We start from the raw sequence: 24,370 nt of genomic DNA, 5'->3' as shown, positions 1-24,370 counted from the left end.
TTGAGGATCAGAAGAGGGCTTTGGGTCTCTTGGAACTGGAATTGTGTATGGTTTTGAGCCTTCCTGTGGGTGCTGGAAATTGAACCCAGGTCCTCTGCAAAAACAAGTGATCTTAACCATTGAGCCATCTTTCCAGCCCCTATTAATGTATATTTAAGATTCAGCTAACAGTTTTGAGAGCAATGGTGAATGCTATCAACTGGAATCAGCGGAGAAAAAGTTTTTTTCCTTTTCCATGTCTCATATGTATGTATCCGTGTGTGTGTGTGTGTGTGTGTGTGTGTGTGTGTGTGTGTGTGTGTGTGAGAGAGAGAGAGAGAGAGAGAGAGAGAGAGAGAGAGAGAGAAGGGGCAGGAATAATCCTCCATCTTTTTTCCACCTTACTCATTGATGTAGGATCTGGTAATCAAACTCAGATCTGTACACAATCTGGCAATACCCTGTTGGGACTGGATTACTGGAACACATGCTCACCCAGCATTGGGTTTCTGGGAATTCAAACTGTAGTCTTTATGATTATGCAGCAAGCACTTTAGTTGCTTAGCCATCTCCCCAGCCCAGTGTTATTTTACGGATGACCATGCCCAGTGATGAACAGCTGACAGAGGAAAGGTTCTAGTCAAATTTGACTCCAGAAGCCATGGTTTTAGTTCTAATAAAAAATGGACAGTGAAGGCCAGGTGTGGTGGCCCACGCCTTTAGCCCCAGCACTCAGGAGGCAGAGGCAGGTGGATCTCTGAAGTTTGAGGCCAGACTGGTCTACATAGCAAGTTCCAGGACAGTTAGAGCTACATAATAGACCTCGTGTCAAAACATGGACAGTGGATCTGCCAGATGGCTTAGTGGTTAAGAGCAATTGCAGCACTAAATGCATTTGCTACACAAATACACTCAGGTACACAAAACACACATACACATAAAACAAACGCATATTTAAAAAGACAAACAGTGATCCCTGAACCTTTTTTCTTTCATGTTTATGTACACATCCGGTCGTCCTCCCAACTCTTAGATTAGTGCCTTGCCTCCACCGAATCACCCAGCAAACTTGCCAGCCCTAAGTTCCTTGTCGAACTTCCACCCTGGTGCCGGCAGGTGGCGACGAAGCTCCTGGTAGGGCGCTCTGTCAGACGTGCACACCTCTGTGGTGTCAGGCTGCAGGCACCGCCGCTGCACTTCCGGGCGCGGATCCAGGTGAGCCAAGGTCTCCCGAGAACCCTCTATTACCGTCACCCCTTGCACAGGTGCCTCAGCTTGCTGCCAGGGTGCCCAGCATCGGAGTGAGCATGCCCACGTGCTGGCCGGGTTCCCACCGGAGGAGACAGAGCCGCTGGGACTCCTGGATCCCAGCTCAGCTCAACGGGATCTATACGGGTTCCTGGGGACGCCGTTCCTCTGGTTTTCTGTTGATCCTGGCCGCCCGGAAGCGGAGCTTGACTCCTCCCCCTCGTCTCCTCGGTCCCCGCCAGGCGGCGCCGTTTACTCTCTCCGATTTTCCGTGCGGCTCTTACCTATTGTCAGCCTAGGAATGTTGAGATAGTCATTGAAATGAACTGACGGAGAACAATCTATCTACCATTTGGAATAGTCATCCTTCTAGGCTGTGGTTTGACAGCATGCTTGTATATGCACAGGTTGCTGTGCTCACGTCCAGAGCCTGAATCAGTAGATGTAGCGTGGGCTCCAGGGTGAGATCCAGAGTTGCAGCATCTCTCCCTCAGGTGGTATAACTTGTAGAAACAGCTGGAATGAGTTGGCTATGAGTTGTTTACATCCTGAAGTTTTATAGCAGTAAGTGGTTGTTATTGGGCATTGTTTTGAGGGCCAAAATGTCCAATCTTTTTTTTGCACCACAACGAAAATTTTCCTCTTCTCTTCCAGGATGCAGAAGGTCCCTGTGCTCCTCTTCTTAGCCTGGGTCTGTTTTCTTTTCTACGCCGGCATTGCACTCTTCACCAGTGGCTTCCTTCTCACCCGTTTGGAGCTCACCAACCAAAGCAGCTGCCAAGAGCCCCCAGGCCCTGGTTCCTTGCCATGGGGGAGCCAAGGAAAGCCTGGGGCTTGCTGGATGCCTTCTCGGTTCTCCAGGCTTGTGTTGGTGCTGATAGATGCTCTGCGGTTTGACTTTGCCCAGCCCCAGCGCTCACATGTACCTGGGGAACCTCCTGTCTCCGTGCCTTTTCTGGGAAAATTAGGCTCTTTGCAGAGGATCCTAGAGATTCAACCCCACCATGCCCGGCTATACCGATCTCAGGTGGATCCCCCCACGACCACCATGCAGCGTCTCAAGGCTCTCACCACTGGCTCTCTGCCTACCTTTATTGATGCTGGCAGTAACTTTGCCAGCCACGCTATAGTGGAAGATAATCTCATTAAGCAGCTCACCAGTGCAGGTCAGTATGGACTCCTTTGGAAGCCAGGTGTACCTGGGCCTTCAGAAGTTACAGGGCCAGGACATAGGGTACCCAGGTCTGTGTTTGACTATGGTGTAGGGAAACTGGGGAGTAGAAGTAGATGGGACCTTGCTTGTGGAAAGCTCAAGAGATTTTTATCCTTGATGAAGCTTCTGATGTGCACAAAATGTTCAACTCTTGGGAGCTCCAATTAAGGAAGAAATGAAGGAAGACAGGTGTTTTGGGTTGCAAGTATAGAAAAAAGAGTTGAAGTATCCAAGTTGTGTTCACTGACTGCTTATGAAAAAAAGTAGGCCAAGGGCAGAGCGTGGTGCACGCCTTTAATCCCGGCACTCAGGAGGCAGAGGCAAGAGGATCTCTGAGTTCCAGATTAGCCTGGTCTATATAGTGAGACCTGTCTCAAAACAAACAAACATACATATCAGCAGATAGCCTAGAGACCAAGGAATAGTGGATCATTTTGTAGAAATGGAAGTGACAGGTCTAGAGGGGATGTGGTTATCAGAGAAAGCTTAATGGGGAATTTTAGGGGATGCTGAATGAATTCCTATACTTGGGGATGTGTGGTTGAGATTCCTATTGGATATGTGTATACACACACACACACACACACACACACACACACACAGTGTATATGTGTGAGTGCACATGCCATGGTACACGTGTGGAATTAAGAGTACAACTTTAGAAGTTGATTTTCTCCTTTTCCACTATATGGGTTCTGAGTATTGAAATCAAGCTGTCAGGCTTGGTGGCAAGCACTTTGACCCATAGAGATGTCTCACTTGCTCTGTGTTGGGTTTTTTTAGAGATGTCTGTCATAATATCCCCTGCTCTGGTTCTCACGTGAACAAGATTTGCTCTGCTTCCCCTCTTGTCTCTACAGGTAGGCGTGTAGTTTTCATGGGAGATGATACCTGGAAAGACCTTTTCCCTGGAGCTTTTTCCCAAGCCTTCTTCTTCTCGTCCTTCAACGTCAGAGACCTCCACACAGTGGACAATGGCATCCTAGAACATCTCTACCCTACCAGTGAGCATGGGGAAAGAGCACGGAGTGCCTGCCCACCCTAGGAGTCGGAGAGAGTGTCTACAGGTTGTGGGTGTGGCAGAGCCTGTGGGTGGATCCCTGGGCATAGAGGAATGTCAAGGCCTGGCTTGGGGTGAGGAGTAGGCTCTGCTGCCCTGTGCTCAGTGTTCTCCCCTCCACAGTGGACAGTGGTGCATGGGACGTGCTGATTGCCCACTTCCTGGGTGTGGATCATTGTGGTCACAAGCATGGGCCTCACCACCCTGAAATGGCCAAGAAACTTAGCCAGATGGACCAGGTGATCCAGTGAGTGTGGGATACTGGCTGGGGGAATGGGTTTATGTTTGAGAATCTCAGAACATAGGATTCTATGAGGAAAAAAACCAAAAACCCCTTATTTGGAGCCTCTTTTCTGGATGAAATCTACGTACGTACATATGTTTATGTATGTATGTATTTTGAAAGTGTTTCGTGGGCTGGAGAGATGGCTCAGCGGTTAAGAGCACTGGCTGTTCTTCCAGAGGTCCTGAGTTCAATTCCCAGCATCCACATGGTGGCTCACAACCATCTGTAATGAGATCTGGTGCCCTCTTCTGGCCTGCAAGCATACATGTAGGCAGAACACTGTATACATAATAAATAAATAAATCTTTAAAAAAAAAAAAAAAAAGAAAGAAAGAAAGTATTTCAATATGTAACTCTGGCTGACCTGGAACTTGCAATATAAACCAGACCAGGCTGGACACAAACTCACAGAGATCCACCTGCGTCTGGCTGCTTCCAAGTGCTGGGATTAAAGGCATGCACTACCATGCCCTGGCTCTGAATTATTTTATATGGGCCTCTTCCCCAAAACCTAGGGGCACCATTCATTTTGAATAACTTGGTGTGCAGCTCTAGGCTGCATGGTTATGCCTGAAGAGGTATCTTTTTGACAGAGGTTTGGGCCCGTTAATGGAAATCAGTGGTGGGGGTGAATGGGCCCCTGAGAAGAATCTTTCTTTCTCTCTCTTCCCCCTGACACATTTCTTGGCCCTCAGGGGACTCATGGACCGTCTGGAGAATGACACACTGCTGGTGGTAGCTGGTGACCATGGGATGACCGTGAATGGGGACCATGGAGGGGACAGTGAACTGGAGGTCTCTGCTGCACTGTTCCTGTACAGCCGCACAGCCCTCTTCCCTAGTGCCCCACCAGAGGTGAGGCCTCTTCCGGTCTCCCCACACTGTCATCCCTCTATTTTAGGCTACCCAAAACGTGATCTGGCTCCACTCTCACTTAGTGTGTGTGTGCGCGCGTGCGCGTGTGTGAGATGGATGTATGTGGTATGTGTGCACTGTGTGTGCTGGTATGCACACTCATGTGTGCAAGGAGGCCAGAGGACGTTGGGAGTTCTGCTCTATGACTCTCCACCTTATCCTACTGAAAGAGGGTCTCTCACTGAACTTGGAATTATCCTGGTGGCCAGAATGGCCCACCATGGCACTAGGTTACAGGCCTGTGTGGTCGTGCCAGCTCTCTACATGGATTCTGTGATCCAAACTCAGGTGCTTATGTGTATGCAGCAAATGCTCTCACCCACTGAACTGTCTCTCTGGACGCCCCCTTCCCCCATTCTTTTTTTTGGGGGGTGGGGGGGTGAGGATGGAACCCAGGGCCTTGGCAAGCGCTCTACCACTGAGCTAAATCCCCACCCCCTCCCCACATTCTTAACCTGGTGAATACACTGATAACGGTTCTTCCTTTCCTTCTAGGAGCCAGAGGTTATTCCTCAAGTCAGCCTTGTGCCCACACTGGCACTGTTGCTAGGCCTGCCCATCCCATTTGGGAACATCGGGGAAGTGATGGCCGAGCTATTCTCAGGCGGCAGTGACTCCTACCCTCACACCTCTGCTCTAGCCCAGCTCTCAGCTCTCCATGTCAATGCCCAGCAGGTAGGTAAGAGGACTAGACCTGTGTGGGAGTAAGCACAAGGACCACCCCATTGGACAGTCTTCACTTCCCCGCCATAGCATGGCCACGCCCTTCTCCCGGTACCCTCTCTTCTCCCATCCTGGACAGAATTTGAGCCCTCGTGTCCAGGTTCCTCTTTGCATAACATCTGGCCTTACCTCTGCCCCGGTTTCTCTCTCTGACCTGTTTCTGTTTGTCTGACCTTTCCTGCCAGGTGTCCCGATTTCTTCAGGCTTACTCAGCTGCTACTCAGGATCTCCACGCCAAAGAGCTTCATCGGCTGCAGAAGCTCTTCTCCAAGACCTCTGCTAGCTACCAGCAGCTTCTGCAGAATGCCCAGGAGGCGGAGGCATCCCTGAAGACTTTGATGGCTGAGTTGCAGCAGTTCCTGCGGGGAGCTCGGGCCCTGTGCATCCAGTCTTGGGCCCGTTTCTCTCTGGTCCGAATGGCAGGGGGTGCTGCTCTCTTGGCTGCTGCCTGCTTTCTCTGCCTGCTTGCATCCCAGTGGGCAGTATCCCCAGGCTTTCTCTTCCGCCCGCTGCTGCTAACACCTGTAGCCTGGGGCCTAACTTGGGCCACACTCTATGCTGGACTCTTGGTCACCACAGGGGCAGAGGTGGATTCGGTGGTTCTCGGAGCTGTAGCTGCAGCAGGTTCTCTCCTTCCTTTTCTGTGGAAAGCTTGGGTTAGCCGGGGGTCCCCCAGGCTCCTGGCACCCCTACTTCCTGTCCCTCCACCTCTCCTATTGCTCCTGCTCCTTCGCTTGGCCACCTTCTTCTCTGATAGTTTTGTTGTTGCTGAGGCCAGGGCCACTCCCTTCCTTCTGGGCTCTCTCATCCTGTTCATGGTTGCCCATCTTCACTGGGAGGGCCAGCTTCTGCCACCCAAACTGCTCACGCTCCCCCGCCTCGGCTCTTCCGCCCCAGCGGGCCCCCCACGGCACACTGGCACCTATGCCCTGAGGCTTGGATTTGGGTTGCTTTTATGTACAAGGCTAGCTGGGCTTTTTCACCGCTGCCCCGAAGAGACGCCTGCTTGCCATTCCTCTCCCTGGCTGAGTCCTTTGGCGTCCATGGTGGGCGGTCGAGCCAAGAATTTGTGGTACGGAGCTTGTGTCGGGGCACTGGTGGCTCTGTTGGTAGTTGTGCGCCTGTGGCTTCGCCGCTATGGTAACCTCAAGAGTCCCGAGCCTTCTGTGCTCTTTGTGCGCTGGGGGTTGCCTCTCATGGCCCTAGGCACGGCCGCCTACTGGGCATTGGCATCGGGGGCAGAGGAAACACCCCCACGTCTCCGGGCCCTGGTTGCTGGGGCGTCAGCTGTGCTGCCTCGGGCTGTGGTGGGGCTGGCCGCCTCGGGGCTCATGCTGCTGCTCTGGAGACCCGTGACAGTGCTGGTGAAGGCTGGGGCCGGGCCTTCAAGGACCAGGACTATCCTCACTCCCTTCTCAGGTCCCCCTACCTCTCAGGCTGACCTAGATTATGTGGTCCCACAAATCTACCGCCACATGCAGGAAGAGTTCCAGGGCCGGCTAGAGAGGACCAGAGCTCAGGGTCCTGTGACTGTCTATCAGTTGGGAAGTGTCTACTCAGCTGCTGTGGTCACAGCCCTCGTCCTCTTGGCCTTCCCGCTTCTACTGTTGCACGTCGAGCGTGTCAGCCTCGCGTTCCTGCTCCTGTTTCTGCAGAGCTTCCTCCTCCTGCATCTGCTTGCTGCGGGGACCTCAGTCACCACAACTGGTAAACACGGACCTTAGCCCCGATGCATCTTGTCTCGAGGCCGGTGTTTCTCACTTTGACATACAGTCTCTTGTCCCCTGCAGTTGGGAAAGTCTTCCTGAGGTCCTCCCTTATCTGCCACCACCATATTAGTCCTCTCCCCCTACCCTCGCCCCTGCCCTTGGAGATGAGAGAGAGATAGGGACTTCAGGACTCACCTTGTAGAGAAACACTGTCTGAGCACATTCCCTGATTTTTCAGTTACAAGAGTGCTACAGTATGAGTGTATCATGGCATAGTGAGCTCTTTGTGAGAAAGAAAGAGAACTGGAGCACTGTGGTCTTGTGTTATAACTTGTAGCGCTGAGGCAATCAGAATAGCAGTATTGGCTGTAAAGAAGGTGGGGGTAGTGTACGACTGTGCAAAAATTCGCTCAAGTACTAGGAGCGGATGGTCCCAGAAGAGAAGGCTGTAGGTTGGGGCACGAGATGTCACTGTAAAGAAGTATATCTTTTCTTCTAGGTCCTTTTACTGTGCTGTGGCAGGCGGTCTCAGCGTGGGCCCTCTTGGCCACCCAGACCTTCTACTCCACTGGCCACCAGCCTGTCTTTTCAGCCATCCATTGGCATGCGGCCTTCGTGGGATTCCCAGAAGGTCATGGCTCTTCTACTTGGTTGCCTGCTTTGCTAGTGGGAGCTAACACCTTTGCCTCCCACATCCTCTTTGCAGGTACCTCTTTGCTTTACTCCTAACTTCTGTTGGTCCAGCTTTGTGGAAAGAAAGGAAAACTTTGGATCTGGAAGGGAAGGGGCAGTTATGCTGGCTCCTAGCAGCCCCTTGGCCCTAAGCTCTTTGCAGCCTGAGCCAACTAGGGTGGCTGGGGACCAGGTTGACCTGGTCCCAGGGTCCTCCCTTGACGCCAGCCCTGTCCTTCCGGAGGCAGTAGGTTGCCCACTGCTCCTGCTCTGGCCTTTCCTATGTGAGAGTCAAGGGCCAAGGAAGAGGCAGCAGCTTCCAGGGAGTGAAGCTGAGGCCAGAGTCAGGCCTGAGGAGGAGAAAGAGGAGCCACTGATGGAGATGCGCCTCCGAGATGCTCCGCATCACTTCAATGCAGCCCTGTTGCAGCTGGGCCTCAAGTACCTCTTTGTCCTTGGAGTTCAGGTGAGTGCAGGGGAGACATGGAAGAGCTGATGGCCTTCCCCTCATTTCTTTTCTTACACTTTTATTATACCTTTTCTTAGTTTCAGATACCTTGGGAAAGACCCTTGATGGAGGTTCAGATGAGTGAGGTGATTGCTCAAATTCAGACCTCCAATGGCAGATTTGAGACCTGGGCTGGGTTTTCTTATTCCAGTCCTGGACCATTTCTTCTCTGCTGTGTAGATCTGGCCCTGCATTTCAGACACACTGGAAAAGCAGTGGTTAAGGCTAGGATTCTTTGCCATCAGAGGCAGAGATGGGTTGCTGGTGTTTCCCTCTGACAGAAGGCAAAGCCTGAATGTCAGCATTACAGATGGATAGTGACTTCCCCAAGTTCACATGAGTCAGTGGTTGTTGGACCAGGACAAGCATTGGGTTTCCTAACTCCCAACCCAGGGTGTTTTCCAGTGGTATGTACTACTTTCCTTCTCTGCCTTGCTTCCTCCAAAGTAAGTGCCCGCCTCTCTTCCCTTAGATTCTAGCCTGTGCCTTGGCCGCGTCCATCCTCCGAAGGCATCTCATGGTCTGGAAGGTGTTTGCCCCCAAGTAAGTGGGTTTGCTTGAGAAGAGGTGATGTGGAGGAAGAGACTTTGAGGAAACTATGGCTATCCTAGGTCAAGTCGACAAGGTTTTGTCTCTTTAGGGAAAGGCATTAGACTTATTACCTATGTCCTGAAATACTCCATCTTTCTTCACAGGTTCATTTTTGAAGCCCTAGGTTTCATTGTGAGCAGTGTGGGACTTCTCTTGGGCATAGCTTTGGTGATGCGAGTGGATGGTGCTGTGAGTTCCTGGTTCAAAAGATTAGTTCTGGCTCAGCAGAGGTAGCCCAGGCTCGGCATGTTGACACCTGGCCATGGAGAGACCTGGAGATCATCTGGCCTGGCCTATACTAGTGCTGGATATTCTGCAAGAGAGACTCAGGCATACCTCTTACCACCATGTAACAACCAGAGGCTGCTTACCAGGAAGGACTTCATCGTTTTATAATTCAGAATCACCATGGAGCCTGAGCCCTAGCTCCTTGTTTGGATGCACCTGATGGACTACAGGGGCGGTCACCGAAGTGGAATAAAATAGCAATGTAAATGTGTGTATCTAAGATGTGGAGGAGCTAGCCAAGTCAGTCTGTCTCCTCACCAAGTACGATTACATATGTGATCTTAGGCGGGGCTTGCTGGACCCAAGAACTCCTTGGCAAGAAGCTGCCTGGGTTCTCTGACTTCTTCCCGAATGTGTGGTCATCCCACTGGTCCTGCCTTCCTCCTTGGTTGATTGGTTGGGTCATGCTGTGTTGTAACTGATAGCAGAGAAGACAAGCGCAGGATCGTGAAGCACACAGACTTCTGTGTTCAAGGCCTTAAACAGCACTGTCTCTTCCTCTGGTACCCTTCCCCTTCCCAACTGTGGAAGCCTCTCTCTAGTTTTTCAGCCTGTGCTGCCTTTGTCACATCTACTTGCCTATTGATTATTCCCAACTTAGAGCCAAAATGGAATGAATGTAATGCTTCTTTTTTCTTTTTTAAAAACAATCTCACTATGTAGCAGTAGCTGGCTTGGAACTCAATACGTAGTAGACTAGGCTGGCCTCAAACTCACCGAGACCCACCTGCCTCTGCTTGCCAGTGTTGAGAATAAAGGTGTGTGTCACCACGCCTAGCCAATGATTTTCTTTTATGTCCATCCTGTGCCTCTGCTTATCCCACCACTCACATGTCAAGTTAAAGTGTGAGATTGTCCTGAAAATGTCCATTTGTGGACTTGAGAAGAGGCTCTGGAGAGAAGGACTGGGACTGCATTCAAGTGTTCCCTCCCATCAGGAGGAGATGGACTGTTGTGTGGCAGATGGACAGATGTTAAAACTGGGACAGGGCTGGGCAGTGGTGGCGCATGCCTTTAATCCCAGCACTCGGGAGGCAGAGCCAGGCGGATCTCTGTGAGTTCAAGGCCAGCCTGGTCTACAGAGCTAGTTCAGGACAGGCTCCAAAAGCTACAGAGAAACCTTGTCTGGAAAAACCAAAAAACAAGACAAGACAAAACAAAACAAACAAACAAACAACAAACAAAACTGGGACAGCTAGGTGGCTGCAATGGCTTGAAAAAAAAATGGCTCCTAAAGGGAGTGGCACTAGTGGGAGGTGTGGCCTTGTCGGAGGCGGTCTTTTGAGGCCTCCTTTGCTCAAGCTTCCCTCAGTGTGACAGTCAGTGGACTTCCTGTGGCCTGCAAGACAGAGCGCTCTCAGCTCCAGCACCACCTCTGCCTGCATGGCGCCGTGCTCCCTGTCATGATGACAGTGGACTGAACCTCAAACTGTGAGCCACCCCATTAAATGTTTTCTTTATAAGAGTTGCCGTGGACTGGAGAGATGGCTCAAAGGTTAGAAGCACTGGCTGTTCTTCCAGAGGTTCTGAGTTCAAATGCCAGCCACCACATTGTGGCTCACAACCACCTGTAATGAGATCTGGTGCCCTCTTCTGGCCTGCAGGGATACATGCAGACAGAACACTCTATACATAATAAATAAATCTAAAAAAAAAAAAAAAAAGTGGATAGTAGATATAAAGCAAAGAACAATCAGACTGCAACCCACAGGTCCAGGGAGGCTACATCGCAGGGGGACCCTCGGATGACTGTGGCTTATAATAAGTTTTGGTTTTATTCAATCACTGGGCAAGCCTCAGTGAAATATTTCACTATTAGGATAAGAATTTGTACTGTATCAAGCTGATAGTATAAACAAACAAACAAACAAATAAATAAAAAAATGAGCTGCCGTGACTGGCAGTGGTGGCGCATGCCTGTAATCCCAGCACTCGGGAGGCAGAGGCAGGTGGATCTCTGTGAGTTTGAGGCCAGCCAGGTCTTCAGAGCTAGTCCAAGACAGGCTCCACAGCTACAGAGAAACCCTGTCTCGAAAAACCAAAAAAAAAAAAAAAAAAAAACAAAAATCAACAATAGGACATTTGGGGCCTTAGTGAATAGGAGAAAAGTTAAACAATAGTTATGAGATAAAAGCATTCACACACACAAAAAACTATTATACAAAAAAAAAAAAAAAAGGAAAAATAAAAGCATTCACTTCTGTGGTAGACAGCCAAAATATGTTCAAATTGTTAATGGCCATCAGACCCTAGTTTTAGATCAGATGAAAAAAGTATATATTACTTGAGGCAAATTAATTGATCTTTGGTTGCACTGACAGAAACAGGCTTGGTAATGCAAAGGAGAAATCACTAACTAGCTTGTAAGGTAGATTAGAAATAAGAAACAAAATCTTGGCTTGGAAAATGTGTGACTCCAGCATTTGGAAGACAGTAACAGGAAGATCTCAAAACGTTTGAGATCACTTACTCTACGTGGTGAGTTCAGGCCAGCCAAGTTGAATCACAATTTTAAGAGAAAATCCACTAGAAGTATAAAATTCAGTGGTTTTTATGTATTCACAGAGTTGCGTAATTTCCCTACAATCCGTCCAACTCAGAGGAAAATTGTACCTTGCACTTTCTCCAGCTTCTGGAGGCTCCTGCCTAGCTAAAACAAAACTGGCTTTGAACTCTGATCCTCCTAGGTGCTGGAACTGCACCCATGTACCGCCACACCCCCTTCATTAACCTGCTTTCTGTCTATATCTGCCTGCTGTGGGCATTTCGACACTTCCTAGGAATGAGCTCTAACACATGATCTTTTGTGACCAAAATCTCTAAGCATAATGTTCATTCATTCATTTTAAAAACTGAGATAAAGCCAGGTGTGGTGACATACACCTTTAATCCTAGCACCCAGGAGACCGAGGCAAGAGTGTCTCTCTGAGTTCCAGGCTAGCCTGGTCTACATACAAGGTGAGTTTCAGGCCTGCCAGGGCTATCTAGTGAGACCCTGTCACCAAACAAACAAAAAAATTTTTTTTGTGCCAAACATGTTACATTTATTATCTCATGTCTCTCTTACAACAATTCCACGAGGTTATATTATCTCCACGTGACAAACAAGAAATTGGAGCCTCTGGACAACATGGTGAATATACTCGAAACCACAACTTACATTGGTGATTTGCATGATATGTGACTGTTATCTCAATAAAGCTTTATGTGGTATAATGTGTGTGTGTGTGTGTGTACTTGGAGGCAAAAGCAGGCAGATCTATGTGAGTTCAAGGCCAGCCTAATCTATAGAGAGAGGTCCAGGTTAGCCAGGGCTACATAGTGAGACCCTATCTCAAAAACAAGGACTTCGGATGTAACTCAGTGGTGGCCTGTTTGCCCAGGGGGGAATGAGGTGGGGGATGGGTGCTGTGTGGTCCACTGTCACATCTGCAGCAGGGCTCAGGCACCTGGCAGCCCTGGTAGCCTCTGAGGTGGCCAAGCAGTCACTTCAAGCACTGTCACCAGCATTTGGGGGCCTCAGAGACGGACCCCATCAGCCTGGGGATGGAGGAGGGTTGGAGTGAGAAGGAGAGAAATCGGCACCTGGTCTGGGAAGCACCCAAACAAATTAAGACAGTAAAATTAACTTTTTTTTTTTTAAACAGTAAGGTCTCATTATATACCCCAGGATGGCCTGGAACTCCTGATTCTCCTACTTCACCATCCTGAGTGCTAGCATTATAGGCATGTACTATCATGACTACAAAATTCACCGTTTGGAAGTATGTATTTTTTTAAAGTGTGTGTAGGGGTAGGGTGGTGGAGAGGTGGCTTAGCAGGTAAAGACTGAGTTTGATCCCTGGTACCGACTCTCACAAGTTGTCCCCTGACCTCCACACATGTGCAGTCCTCAAGACCAAATCAATTAAGTAGAACAAAACCTCCAGGAAAGTTAAAATGTCAAGAAAATAAAATTTCAGGCTGGAGAGATGGCTCAGTGGTTAAGAGTACTGACTGTTCTTCCAAAGGTTCTAAGTTCAGTTCCCAGGGGTCACATGGCAGTTCACAACCATTTCTATAATGGGATCTAATGCCCTCTTCTGGTAGGCAGACAGTACATAAGATACATAAATACAGTAAATAAATAAGTCTAAAAAAAAGTACATAATCTCAGCAAACAGGAGGCAGAGGCAGGAGAGCTGCCACACGTTAAAGGCCACTGGGTCATCAGAAAAAGTTGTAGGCCACCCAGGGCGACAGAGTGAGATGACTCTCAAAAGACCAAAAAAAAGTGTAGAGTTCAGTGGTCGTAAGTACATAATTAGCAAAGATGACAACTCTCGATTCCAGAATGGCTCATCCCCTCAAAGAAACTCTGTGCCCAATGAGCACAAACCATGAAGTCTAGCCCAACAGCCAGCTTCAGGATCAGAACTGTCCAGATGAGTGGTTCTCAACCTTCCTAATGCTGTGACCATTTAACACAGTTCCTCATGTTGTGGAGAAACTGCCCCCTCCCCCTAAAATTATTTCTTTGCTACTTCATAACTGTAGTTTGGCTACTGTTATGAATCGTAATGTAAATAAATATCTGATTTTCTGATGGTGACCCCTGAGAATGAGTCATCCCACCCGTCGAGAGCCACAGGTTGAGAAACCACTGGTCTAAAGGAATAAGGCAGAGTGTTGAGGGATATTTGATCACACTGTGAACCCAAAGATTGCATTTATTAAATAAAATCAACCTTGCACCAAGAGGCGGAGCCAACGACTTGTTGACAGGAAGTAGCCATAGAGAGTGAGAGGGAGCCCAGAAAATGGGTAGAGAAATGCACAGGAAGTAGTGAGGTGGGACTTTGAGACTGGCAGCTTTTTTGGTTTTGGTAATCCCAGCACTTGAGAGACCGAGGCAGGAGGACTACCGCTAGTTGGTGGTTGCAAAGCCAGTACCAGGCCAGCCAGGATTACATAGTGAGACTCTCTCAAAAATAACACTGGGCTGGACAGATGGCTCCGGGTTGAGAGTGCATTGTGCTCTTGCAGGCTTGTGTTCGAGTTCATTCCCAGTACACATGTCAGGCGGCTCAGGCCTTAAACTCAGGTATTGGCCACCTCTGGCCACCTCACAGACCTACCCACACAGACACACACATAATTAAAAAACAAAAACAAACCTTCAAACATAACAATAACGAACCCAAACCAAAACTTGTCAAACCCATGAAGGTGATTTCTTGTTTTCTGAGCTTTATATTTGGGGCTTTTGTATTTCTTTTGTGAATCATTTTGAATTGATGTTTATATACACTGAGCCCAGTACTTTTTTCTTCTTGCTGCGTAGGGATGTCAGATTCCCCACGCTTTTTGCTCAAAAAGAAAGGATGGGAAGATTACTAAGGGCTTCAGTCCTCTGTCCTTAGCTTTTAGGAGACATTTTCCTTTTGCAGGGGGATGGGGGGAGGGAGAGAGGGGAGGAGTGAGTGGAGGTGTGTGTGTGTGGGGGGGAATCCTTTCTTGGGCGCTCTCCACTGTACTACAACCCCCAGCAGGCACCGCGCGGGCCAGCCTGCCACGGAGTGGAAAACCTGGGCTGCCGTTGGTTCTAAGGCAGAGCCGAGCCAGGGACTCTGGTGCCAACACCCGCTCCTGCTAACCTAGTCTCACTACTGGCCCCCGCGAAGGCCAACAGTCTGTCCCTGGCCTGTGGCTGCCCCGTCTCCCCACCTCCTTGTTCCGGGTCTCTTTTCAGTTTCCCGCGGGAACCGACTCTGGAAGAGGACCAACCGTGGCCGAGAGTTTTGCAGCCTGGCCAACCAGAGCCGCGGTGGGCGGCGGCGGGAAGGTTGAGCTTCGGGCTCCGAGAGCCCGCCGGCTGAGACCCAGAGGGGCGCCGGGCGCCCGAGTGGGCACCCTCCTCGCGGCTAGGGCGAAGGCGTCGGCGGGACCAGCATCGCCCATCAGAAGACCTCTTCGGGTGACGGGGCTCAACCTCGGCGACAATGTGCAGCCAGACCATTGCAGCCCTCCCCCAGACATCTTCTAGTAGCCTGGACCTGTGGAGGGAAAAGAATGACTGGCTCGTTGGACAGACTAGGGTAAGATGGTTCTGGGACCCTCGCCTTGTATCCTCAAGATCCCAGGAAGCGGGTTTGCAATGATTAGAAGCAAACCCTGGGGGAAGGAGCAGAGCTTGATCTCTGCCCAAAGAACCAGAAGTGGCTGGAAAATGTGTCCCACCCTGATCCTCAGCGGCCCCTCCTAATTTCAGCAGCTGACTGGGGAGTCTCGTCTGTCTCTGAGGCGACAGCAGTTGGCTCAAGACACACTGGAAGGGTTTAGGGAGCTGCTCCTCACTTTGCAAGGTAAGACAGAGAGCTTCCAGCAGCGGTTCTGGGATTGAGGTGATTATTCCGAGCGTTTAGGAGCCCTGTTTTGTCGGGTGTTCTGTAGTGTGCGGATGATCAAAGAAAGAAGGTCACTCACGCCAAGGCAAGTTTTAGGCTCTTTGCAGCAGGGAGGTCCAGCCTCTGGTGGACTGAACCCCGAACAGCAAAGGCGTATCTGTTGACTGTTAGTTCCTCATACCAAAGCCCCTGATCTAATCTGCGTGTTCTTCTGAAGGAAAGCATCACCCCCTTGGCACTTCAGCGCTTATTGTGTACTGTTTGCAGTACCCAATCATTCTAGATGCTCCAGGTGTGCCAGGACCGTATTGTGACCAAAGTCATGCAAAGGCTTCAGAAAGACAGCTCTCTAGACAACAGAAAACAATCACTGTTTTCCACAATGATTACTTAAAGTCTAAGTACTTATGGAAAATAACTATGCATTCCGATGTTTACCCCAGGTGCAATGATTCTATTAATCTTTTCTCTACACTCTTTAAAACACTAAGAGACGGGTGGAATTGTTTTTCAATAGGTGAATTCTCCCTCACCTTACAACACACACACACACACACACACACACACACACACACACACACACACGCGCGCTGCAACATTTGAAGAAATGATTTATCAGGAGATTTCAAGAACTTCTTGTTCTTTCCAAGTTTCTGAACAAAAGATGAATTCCTTATTGAAGGCATCTTGGTTGGAGTGGGGTTGATCTCTGGATTGGAAACCGTTTGGGCTGTATTTCATGGGACAGCCTGTGAGACCAGCATCTGTCGCTCCAGGACTCCCTGCTGCTCTTCCCGCTCTTCCCTTGGAGCTGACTGTCATCTGTAATTATATAATCCTGAGGGCTAGCCTGACCCAGGGTTTCACTGAAGACCTTATCATGGATGTTCAAAGGGGCCTAGAGAGAGGTAAGGCCTCCCATGCCCCTGGCAGTTCCATTCTGGGGTGATGCTTGAAGGGGGTGTGTGTGGGTAGGGGATGGGGGGCGGTGAGAGGCACAAAACCTGTCATCTCCACTAAGGCAGATGCCCTTTCCTCATCCTCTGTATGTTCTTCAGACCAGGTATATTATTGTAATCTTTGGGAGTTTTTGTTTTTGTTTTTTTTTTAATAAAGATTTATTTATTTTTTTTTATTATGTATACAGTGTTCTGTCTGCACATATCCCTGCAGACCAGAAGAGGGCACCAGATTTCATTACAGATGGTTGTGAGCCACCATGTGGTTGCTGGGAATTGAACTCAGGACCTTTGGAAGAGCAAGCAGTGCTCTTAACCTCTGAGCCATCTCTCCACCCCCCCTCCTTTTTTTTTTTTTTTTTCCGGAGCTGAGGATTGAACCCAGGGCCTTGTGCTTGCTAGGCAAGCTCTCTACCACAGAGCTAAATCCCCAACCCCCAGGGAGTTTTAAGAAAGGAAAAACCAGAGGGTGTGGGGAGACGAGAGATGGATGAGTGCGCGTGTGTGTTCTACAGTGATGGAGACCCAGAATCAGCTGGAGCCAAAGTCACAGCAGGGACTCCAGGAGCTGTGGCACTCTGTCCTTTCTGCTTCCTCCCTTCTGCCGGAGCTGCTACCTACCTTACACTGCCTGGCCAGCCTTCAAGCTATCCTCTGGATGAGGACTGACCACCCGGAGGACCTGGCCTTGCTCTTGCAAGCCCTCGGTGGCAGCCAGGTAACCAGGAAAATGAGGGTGAAAGGGCTTACTCTCCGCTCTTCCCCGTAGCTGCACTGCTTACCTAGGGCTCAGACATGCTAGGCAGGCACTCCACCACTGAGATACTTTTTCCATCCTCCCCTCCTGCCCATGTGTTAAGAAAATTTATTTCTATGTGTATGAGTGTTTGACCTACATGCATATATGTGTACTATGTTCATGCCTGGTACCCATGAAGGTCAGAAGAGAGTGTCAGATCCCCTGGAACTGGAGTTACAGATAGTTGTGAGCCACCACGTGGATGCTGAGAACCAATCCTGGGACCTCTGTAAGAACAGGTGCTCTTAACCACTAAGCCTTCTGCAGTCCACCTCTCCCACCCCCCAACACACACACACACACACACACACACACACACACACACACACACTTTTTTTGGAGACAGGGTCTCACTGTGTAGCCTTAGCTCTCAACGTAGTCCAGGCTGGTTTTAAACCCACAAAGATCTACCTGCCTCCTCTAAGTGCTGGGTTTGGAGGAGCACACCACCATGACAGGTCTCCCACTTTGTTTTTGAGACAGGCTCTTACTGTGTACCCAGGCTGCAAACTTATTGCAGTCCTCCTTGCCTCAGCCTCTCCGATTCTGAAATTTACAGCTGTGAACCACCACACCCAGCTCTCAACTCTCATTACTTTTTAATTGGAGGTAGAACCTGAATAAGTTGTCAAGTCTAGCTTTGAACTTACTGGTAGCCCATGCTACTCTATAGCCTGGGTTTAAGATCTTCAACTATGATCCTTTTTGCCTTAGCTTCTAGAGCAGTGGTTCTCCACCTGTGGGCGGATCATGACCCCTTTGAGAGTCGAATGGCCGTTTCGCAGGGGTCACCTAGGACCATCAGAAACACAGATACTTACCTTACGATTCATCACAGTAGCGCAATTACAGTTATGAAGAAGCAATGAAAGAATTGTGTGGTTGGGGGGTCACACAGCATGAGGTCACAGCATTAGGAACTTGAGAGCCCCTGGGAAGGCTGCTATGATTGATGGTTGTCAAAAGAAGCAAAAACAAGCAAACAAACAAAAAACCAAACCAGTTTTTTTGAGTGACCTTGCTCTGGTTAGCTCCTCATTGGGGGATTTTTTGGGGGCAGTTTTAAAAGTTGCTTAGTAAGTCCAAGTCAGGATAAGGCTCTGTGAGTACTAAAGCTACCTTCCAGGCTCAATCCTCTCATAGTACCCGAACACATTCCTTGTCCCATGTCCACCTGGGCATATGAGTGACGGGAACTTCAGTCAGCACTATCTAGGGTTTCCCTTCCTGCCCACATCATTGCCCCGTAGTTATCTTTCCCTTATAATGGGGGTACAGTAAGCAGAAGGACTCTCGGGCTCAAAGACTGGGTGGGACAGACTGACAGGAGAAGACAGGGTGCTTGCCAATGACAGCCTCTGACTGTCCTTCTCTCTCCAGACTGAGACCTCTGAGGACCTGCTATTACTGCTAAAATCCTGGAGTCCTCCAGCTGAGAAGTCAGATGGCCCATTGATTCTGCAGGACGCCCAGGGTTTGAGGGATGTCCTTTTGACAGCACTTGCCTGCCGCCAAGGTCTAGCAACCTGATCTATCCTTTCTTTCCCTAAAGGATCCTCTGGGTTTCTGCTCTCTGTCTTTCCGGGGAGTTCCTCTAAGGTGTTGTTTCCCATCATGCTTCCTACCTTACGAGCTTTTCTAAGCTTGTACCGTGCTTGCCTCCAGGCCTCCAGGAGCTCGTCGCAGGGAGCCTACCCCGTGCACTGAACAGCCTGCATGAAGCAGCCTCAGGCCTGTGTCCACCATCTGTGTTAGTCCAGGTGTACACAGCGCTGGGGACCTGTCTCCGTAAGATGGTAAAGATAAAGCCTTAGGAACTGGGGGAAACCATGGACATCATGCTTTGTCAGGGTAGCTAAGGCTTGTATCTTTCCATGCACATAGGGAAATCCACAGAGAGCGCTGCTGTACTTGACCGCTGCCCTGAAGGTGGGAACAACCTGTGCCCTTCCTCTTTTGGAGGCCTCCAGAATATATCGACAGCTAGGAGACACAGCAGCCGAGTTGGAGAGTCTGGAGCTGCTGGTTGAGGTGAGGCGCTTCCAGACACCTTGTGGAGGACTGCTCAGGCACTTGTGTTGGGATGACTCATCAAGACAGAAGTACACAGATGTGTGGTCCTCAAAGACTTAAATTCTTTCTGGTCCAGGATGACTCAGCAAGACAGAAGTACACAGATGTGTGGTCCTCAAAGACTTAAATTCTTTCTGGTCCTTTTAGGCCTTGAGTACCACTCACAGTCCTGACATGCTCAGACTTCTCATTGAGGTAGAGTTGCTACTCCCACAACCTGACCCTTCCTCTCCTCTTCACTGTGGCACACAGAGCCAGGCCAAGCACCTGCTAGCAAGCCGATGTCTACAGACAGGGAGGTGAGTCTCCCCACTGCTCACCAGAGCTCCTCTTCCCACTTCTGATACTTTTGCTGGGCATGCGATTCTCTCTCTCTCTAAAATTTTATTTATTTTTGGTATGTGTGGTATATCTGTGCATGCGGGGTCAGGGAGAGCTTCCACTTGGCTGATTTGGGGGGTGTGAAAGCTAGAGATTGACATTAGATGTCTTCCTCGATTGTTATCTACTATATTTCTTGAGACAGGATCTCTCAGTGAACCTACGGCTCACTAGTTTTGGCTAGACTGGCTGGCCAGTGAAGCCTTGTGATTTGCTAGTCTCTGACTCCTCCCTCACTCCCAGTGCTGTGGTTAAAAATGTATTTTGTTGCCTGGTGGTGCTGCTGGTGGCGGTGGCTGCGGAGGTGGTGGTACATGCCCTTAATCCCAGCACTCGGGAGGCAGAGGCAGGTGGCTCTCTGAATTCCAGGACAGCTCCATCTACAGAGTGCCTTCCAGGACAGCTGGTGCTACAAAGAGAAACCAAAAAAAAAGTGTATTGCTGTAGAGGGTTTTTACAAGAGTACTGGAGCTCTAAACTTGTCACATTTGCATAGCAAGCTCTTTATCCACTGAACCATGTTCCCCAGACCCCATGCTTCTCTTGTGAGATTGCTTATTCCTGTGACTAAAGTATGGGCAAGACATAGCTTCCTGCCTTACAGCGGAGCTTTAACAGAGAAGCCCTCATCCAGACGGTAACGTCTTCTATTTGAAATGCTGACGTGGCCTACCCCATCCATCCTGAAATGGGATGGATCTATACTGAGCCAGGGTTGGAGCTCCCAAGCCCTTCTCCTCACTTACACCTCAGGGCCCAAGGCATCCCTCATTAGCCAAGAGAGTATTCTCACTGGAACCTTTATGGGGGGCCAGGGTCCTTGTTGAAACTCACAAGCTGACTGACTCTCCAGGGCAGAAGACGCTGCGGAGCATTACTTGGACCTGCTGGCCATGTTGCTGGGTGGCACAGAGCTGAGGGTAGGTGTGTTTTAGGTTCTTTTCGGTTAGGTGGGTGGGTTGGGACCCCTCACCCCGCACTTCATTGGTCTCCGAGGGATCAGTTCTCTCTGAATGGTCCTGGAGCCTGATGAAGAGCTCGGGAGTGATGGCTCATGCCACTCCAGGACACTGCCCCTCTCCCCCCAGTTCTCCCCGCCCACCTCCTCTCCGGAGCCCAGTATACCAGAGCTGTGTCTGGAGATGGCAGCAGCGCTGATCCAGGCAGGCCGAGCCCCAGACGCTTTGACTGTATGCGGGGAGCTGCTCAGTCGAACTTCATCTCTGCGTCCCAAGATGTCCTTGTGGGAAAATGCCAGAAAAAGAACCAAAGAACTGCCCTACTGCCCGATCTGGGTCTCTGCTACCCACCTGCTTCAGGGCCAGGCCTGGTCACAACTAAAGGCTCAAAAAGAGGCACTTAGTGCGTTTAGCCAGTGAGTCCGGGAGACAGAGGGCGGAAGGGTGGCTCTCTGATCGGGACCTTGGTCGGTGGACTTCATTCTTAGAAGCTGTCTTAATTTCTGAGGTCAGCTCTTTATTCCTGCTATTTATACCCCACTCCAGGTGCCTTGAGCTGCTCTTTATTCCTGCTATTTATACCCCACTCCAGGTGCCTTGAGCTGCTCTTTCGGGCCCGGCCTGAGGACAAAGAACAAGGTGATTTAATTTTTTTTGTTTTTGTTTTTTGAGACAGGGTTTCTCTGTGTAGTTTTGGTTCCTGTCCTGGAACTCACTCTATAGACCAGGCTGGCCTTGAACTCACAGAGATCCGCTTGGCTCTGCTTCCTGAGTGCTGGGATTAAAGGCATGTACCACCACTGCCTGGCTAATTTTTTTTTTTTTTTTTTTTTAAGTTTTCTCTTTTCCTTTCCTTTCTTTTTTTATAAAACAGGTTCTCATATCGACTAGGCTGGCCTCAAGTTTACTCTTTTAGTCAAGGATGCCCTTGGATTCCTGTTCCTCTTGCCTCTACCTCCCAAGTGTTGACAAGATGGATGTTTGAACTGTGCCTGACTCTAATTTAGATGCCAGTTTTTCTTATCTCCTGAAAGTGGTGTGTGGGTTACCTTCCCATTGTACTCCAGTCCACCAGAATGGGAGACTTAGGGGGACATGCTGGGCATGGTAGCACATACCTTTAATCCTAGCACTCCCAGCAGGTAGATCTCTGAGTGTGGGGCCATCCTGACTTACATAATAAGTTCTGAGTCCAGCTGGAGAGATGGCTCAGTGGTTAAGAGCACTGACTACTCTTCCAGAGGTCCTGAGTTCAATTCCCAGCAACCACATGGTGGCTCACAACCACTTGTAATGAGATCTGGTGCCCTCTTGTGGCCTTCAGGAACACATGCAGGCAGAATATTGTATACATAATAAATAAATAAATCTTAAAAAAAAAAGTTCTGAGTCAGCCAGGACTATGTGGTGAGACCTTGTCTCAAAAAAAAAAAAAAAAGTTGGGGAAGATAGGAGGAGAATGGGGACTTGGAGGTTTGGTGATCATGTGTGTGGGAAGACCAGAGGATCCGTGTTGACTTTGGTGGTGGTCTCTAGGTGCAGGCTCCAGCTGTGAGCAGACGTGTAGGCCGGATGCGGTACTGAAACAGCTTCAAGTAGCTGCTCTGCTTAGCCGTGGGCTAGAATGGGCAGCCAGTGGCCAGGACACCAAAGCCTTAAGTGACTTCCTCCTTGGTGTGCAGATATGCCCAGGTAAGTACATTTGCATGACACTGGCCTTGTACTGGAGGAGTGGTACTTGGACAGACATGTAAGAATGGTATCCCTGGGTTGGGGATTTAGCTCAGTGGAAGAGCGCTTGCCTAGCAAGCGCAAGGCCCTGGGTTCGGTCCTCAGCTCTGAGGGAGGGGGGTTATCCCCAGATAGGAAGACTGGATAGGGTTATACTGTATTACCCAGAAGCTACCCGTGTGTGCATATACAAACAAGCATGCAAGGCTCCTAAGAATTCCCTGGTCTCTCTGTTGTCCTCAGACACAAAGATCTGGACTCTGTGGGGATGGTTTTGTAGGAACAGGGTCAGTTGAACATTTTGTACTGGGCAGGCAGCGGCTTCTGGGAAAGTATGGTTCTGAATAATCTAGTTTGGGTTTCATGTGTAGACGAGATGCTGCTTCTCTCTAGGTCTAAGGCTATATCAGGTTCTAAGTCTTTGTGTTTTGCGGGGGCTATAGGCAATAGAGATGGTTCCTTTTACCTGCTTCAGACTCTGAAAAGATTGAAACGGAAGAATGAGGCCACTGCTTTCTGGCGGGAGGTCCAAACTCAAGCACCACAGGAAGCAGCTACTTGGTAAGGCTGAGTCTTCCTGGCTTGGCTGGGGAGGAGTTGGAATCCTGTGGTGGAGATGCTGAGGAGCAGAAGAAGGAAGGATGTCAAACCCATGTCTATCTCGCACTCTCAGGCATCACCATTCTTGCTTTTCAGGTCTCTTCCACTGTATTTAGAAACCTGTTTGAGCTGGATCCACCCCCCTAACTGTGAAGCTCTCCTGGAGGAGTTTGGAGCATCTCTGCTGGAGTCTCATGACCTGTAGCTTCCTTGTTTCCAGGAGCTTGAGTGGGGCCCCTGTGGACCATCTCCATGGCGCGGTTTTTCCCTCCCTTATCCTCTTTGGAGAATATGGCTGGGGCTGTGTTCCTAAGTCACTCCTCTCTCTACTGCTGAGATGCTGGTCTGTGAGCCCGTCCCCTGCTGCTAGTCTAGTTCCAGAACAAATCAGTGACTTCGGTCATGACACTTGCTTCCTGTTTCTTTTCTTTCTTCCTTTTTTTGGGGTATATGTGTTGAGTAAAATCTCGTATTTACCTATTATCTGCTTATTGCACATGGTTGAATGGGAAGAGTCACGGCAGACTAGTTAGGTGTTGGTTATTTAAGATGCTGTCTTCCCAACATCCAGCTTTCGTCTACCTTCCCTGCCTCCCAGGTCCCCTCTTCCCTCCCACTTTCTTTTTGGGAGGTTGGATTCTGGGGATGGAACTCCAGTTCCTCACATATAAGCCCCTAGTCCCTCCCTATCTCTCACCCAACCCCCACGATCTATCTAAAGAGCTCGAGGTCTGAGCATGAGGAAAAGGAAGCAGTGGCACCGTCCTTTAAAAATTATTAAAAACTTTACTTATTTTAAATCATGTGTGTGTATGCCATCTATATGTGTGTGGGTGCCCTTGGAGGCCAGAGGCGTTGGGTCCCTCAGAGTTAGAGTTACAGGAGGTTGTGAACCACCTGACATGGGTGCTGGGAATCCAACCTGTGCTCTCTGGAAGAGCAGTTACACTCTCTTAACCACTGAGCCATCTCTCTAGCGCTGTTATCTGAAAGCCCGGGAATCTGTGGTAGGTGACAGAGTGAATGAAGTTGGTCTGAAGAATGATCTTGACAGGCCTCTTAGGGAAGAGTGGGCACATGATACTTAAGAAGTGGTATGCCACTTTAATCCCAGCACTCGGGAGGCAGGGGCAGGTGGAGTCTGAGGCCAACCTGTTCTACATAGTGAGTTCCAGGACAGCCAAGGCAGTCTCAAAAAATGTTCCTCAGAGTAGCTGTATGTCTAGAAACAGTCTCAGATCAGTCGGTGTGGGTAGGAGGTGAAGGGTGAATTGAATCCGGATGCCACTC

The 24,370-nt window shown here is 49.6% G+C and overlaps 2 protein-coding genes across 5 annotated transcripts; both read left to right on the top strand.

The window, feature by feature from the left end:
* Positions 1–1,166: 1,166 nt before the first annotated feature.
* On the top strand, positions 1,167–9,865 carry Pigo (phosphatidylinositol glycan anchor biosynthesis class O). Of its 3 annotated transcripts, none has more exons than XM_036179366.1 (11): positions 1,167–1,194; positions 1,882–2,393; positions 3,301–3,444; positions 3,624–3,747; positions 4,482–4,641; positions 5,197–5,376; positions 5,610–7,131; positions 7,633–7,839; positions 8,054–8,271; positions 8,786–8,856; positions 9,009–9,865. In XM_036179366.1, exons 2-11 carry the CDS (start codon positions 1,883–1,885, stop codon positions 9,136–9,138), a joined length of 3,267 nt encoding a protein of 1,088 aa, XP_036035259.1. In that variant the 5' UTR covers positions 1,167–1,194; position 1,882; the 3' UTR covers positions 9,139–9,865. The 3 variants fall into 3 exon arrangements, with proteins under 3 accessions (XP_036035259.1, XP_036035258.1, XP_036035260.1); XM_036179365.1 differs by having other exon boundaries at positions 1,192–1,791; XM_036179367.1 differs by lacking the exons at positions 8,786–8,856; positions 9,009–9,865 and having other exon boundaries at positions 1,192–1,791; positions 8,050–8,158.
* A 5,069-nt stretch (positions 9,866–14,934) lies between these two features.
* Fancg (FA complementation group G) lies at positions 14,935–23,831 on the top strand. 2 transcript variants are annotated; one of them, XM_036179388.1, is made up of 14 exons: positions 14,935–15,269; positions 15,446–15,536; positions 16,355–16,486; positions 17,053–17,255; positions 18,717–18,852; positions 19,002–19,132; positions 19,221–19,367; positions 19,557–19,708; positions 20,644–20,710; positions 20,879–21,165; positions 21,342–21,388; positions 22,286–22,441; positions 22,924–23,041; positions 23,177–23,831. In XM_036179388.1, exons 1-14 carry the CDS (start codon positions 15,174–15,176, stop codon positions 23,283–23,285), a joined length of 1,872 nt encoding a protein of 623 aa, XP_036035281.1. In that variant the 5' UTR covers positions 14,935–15,173; the 3' UTR covers positions 23,286–23,831. The 2 variants fall into 2 exon arrangements, with proteins under 2 accessions (XP_036035281.1, XP_036035280.1); XM_036179387.1 differs by having other exon boundaries at positions 15,443–15,536.
* Positions 23,832–24,370: the final 539 nt, after the last annotated feature.

Source organism: Onychomys torridus, chromosome 2, assembly GCF_903995425.1.
Source record: "Onychomys torridus chromosome 2, mOncTor1.1, whole genome shotgun sequence".
NCBI classification, from domain to species: domain Eukaryota; kingdom Metazoa; phylum Chordata; class Mammalia; order Rodentia; family Cricetidae; genus Onychomys; species Onychomys torridus.
Note: the sequence above shows the minus strand (reverse complement) of the source record. Positions and strands in the feature narration are given on the sequence as shown.

What these genes read in the sequence shown, in the direction of transcription:
- Pigo (XM_036179366.1), top strand. Translation starts at nt 1,883, where the DNA reads ATGCAGAAGGTCCCTGTGCTCCTCTTCTTAGCCTGGGTCTGTTTTCTT. An exon ending in TCCATGTCAATGCCCAGCAG is followed by an intron (nt 5,377 to 5,609) that starts GTAGGTAAGAGG and finishes CTTTCCTGCCAG; the next exon opens with GTGTCCCGATTTCTTCAGGC. An exon ending in GACCTCAGTCACCACAACTG is followed by an intron (nt 7,132 to 7,632) that starts GTAAACACGGAC and finishes CTTTTCTTCTAG; the next exon opens with GTCCTTTTACTGTGCTGTGG.
- Fancg (XM_036179387.1), top strand. Translation starts at nt 15,174, where the DNA reads ATGTGCAGCCAGACCATTGCAGCCCTCCCCCAGACATCTTCTAGTAGC. An exon ending in TCAAAGGGGCCTAGAGAGAG is followed by an intron (nt 16,487 to 17,052) that starts GTAAGGCCTCCC and finishes TGTGTTCTACAG; the next exon opens with TGATGGAGACCCAGAATCAG. An exon ending in TGGGTGGCACAGAGCTGAGG is followed by an intron (nt 20,711 to 20,878) that starts GTAGGTGTGTTT and finishes CTCTCCCCCCAG; the next exon opens with TTCTCCCCGCCCACCTCCTC.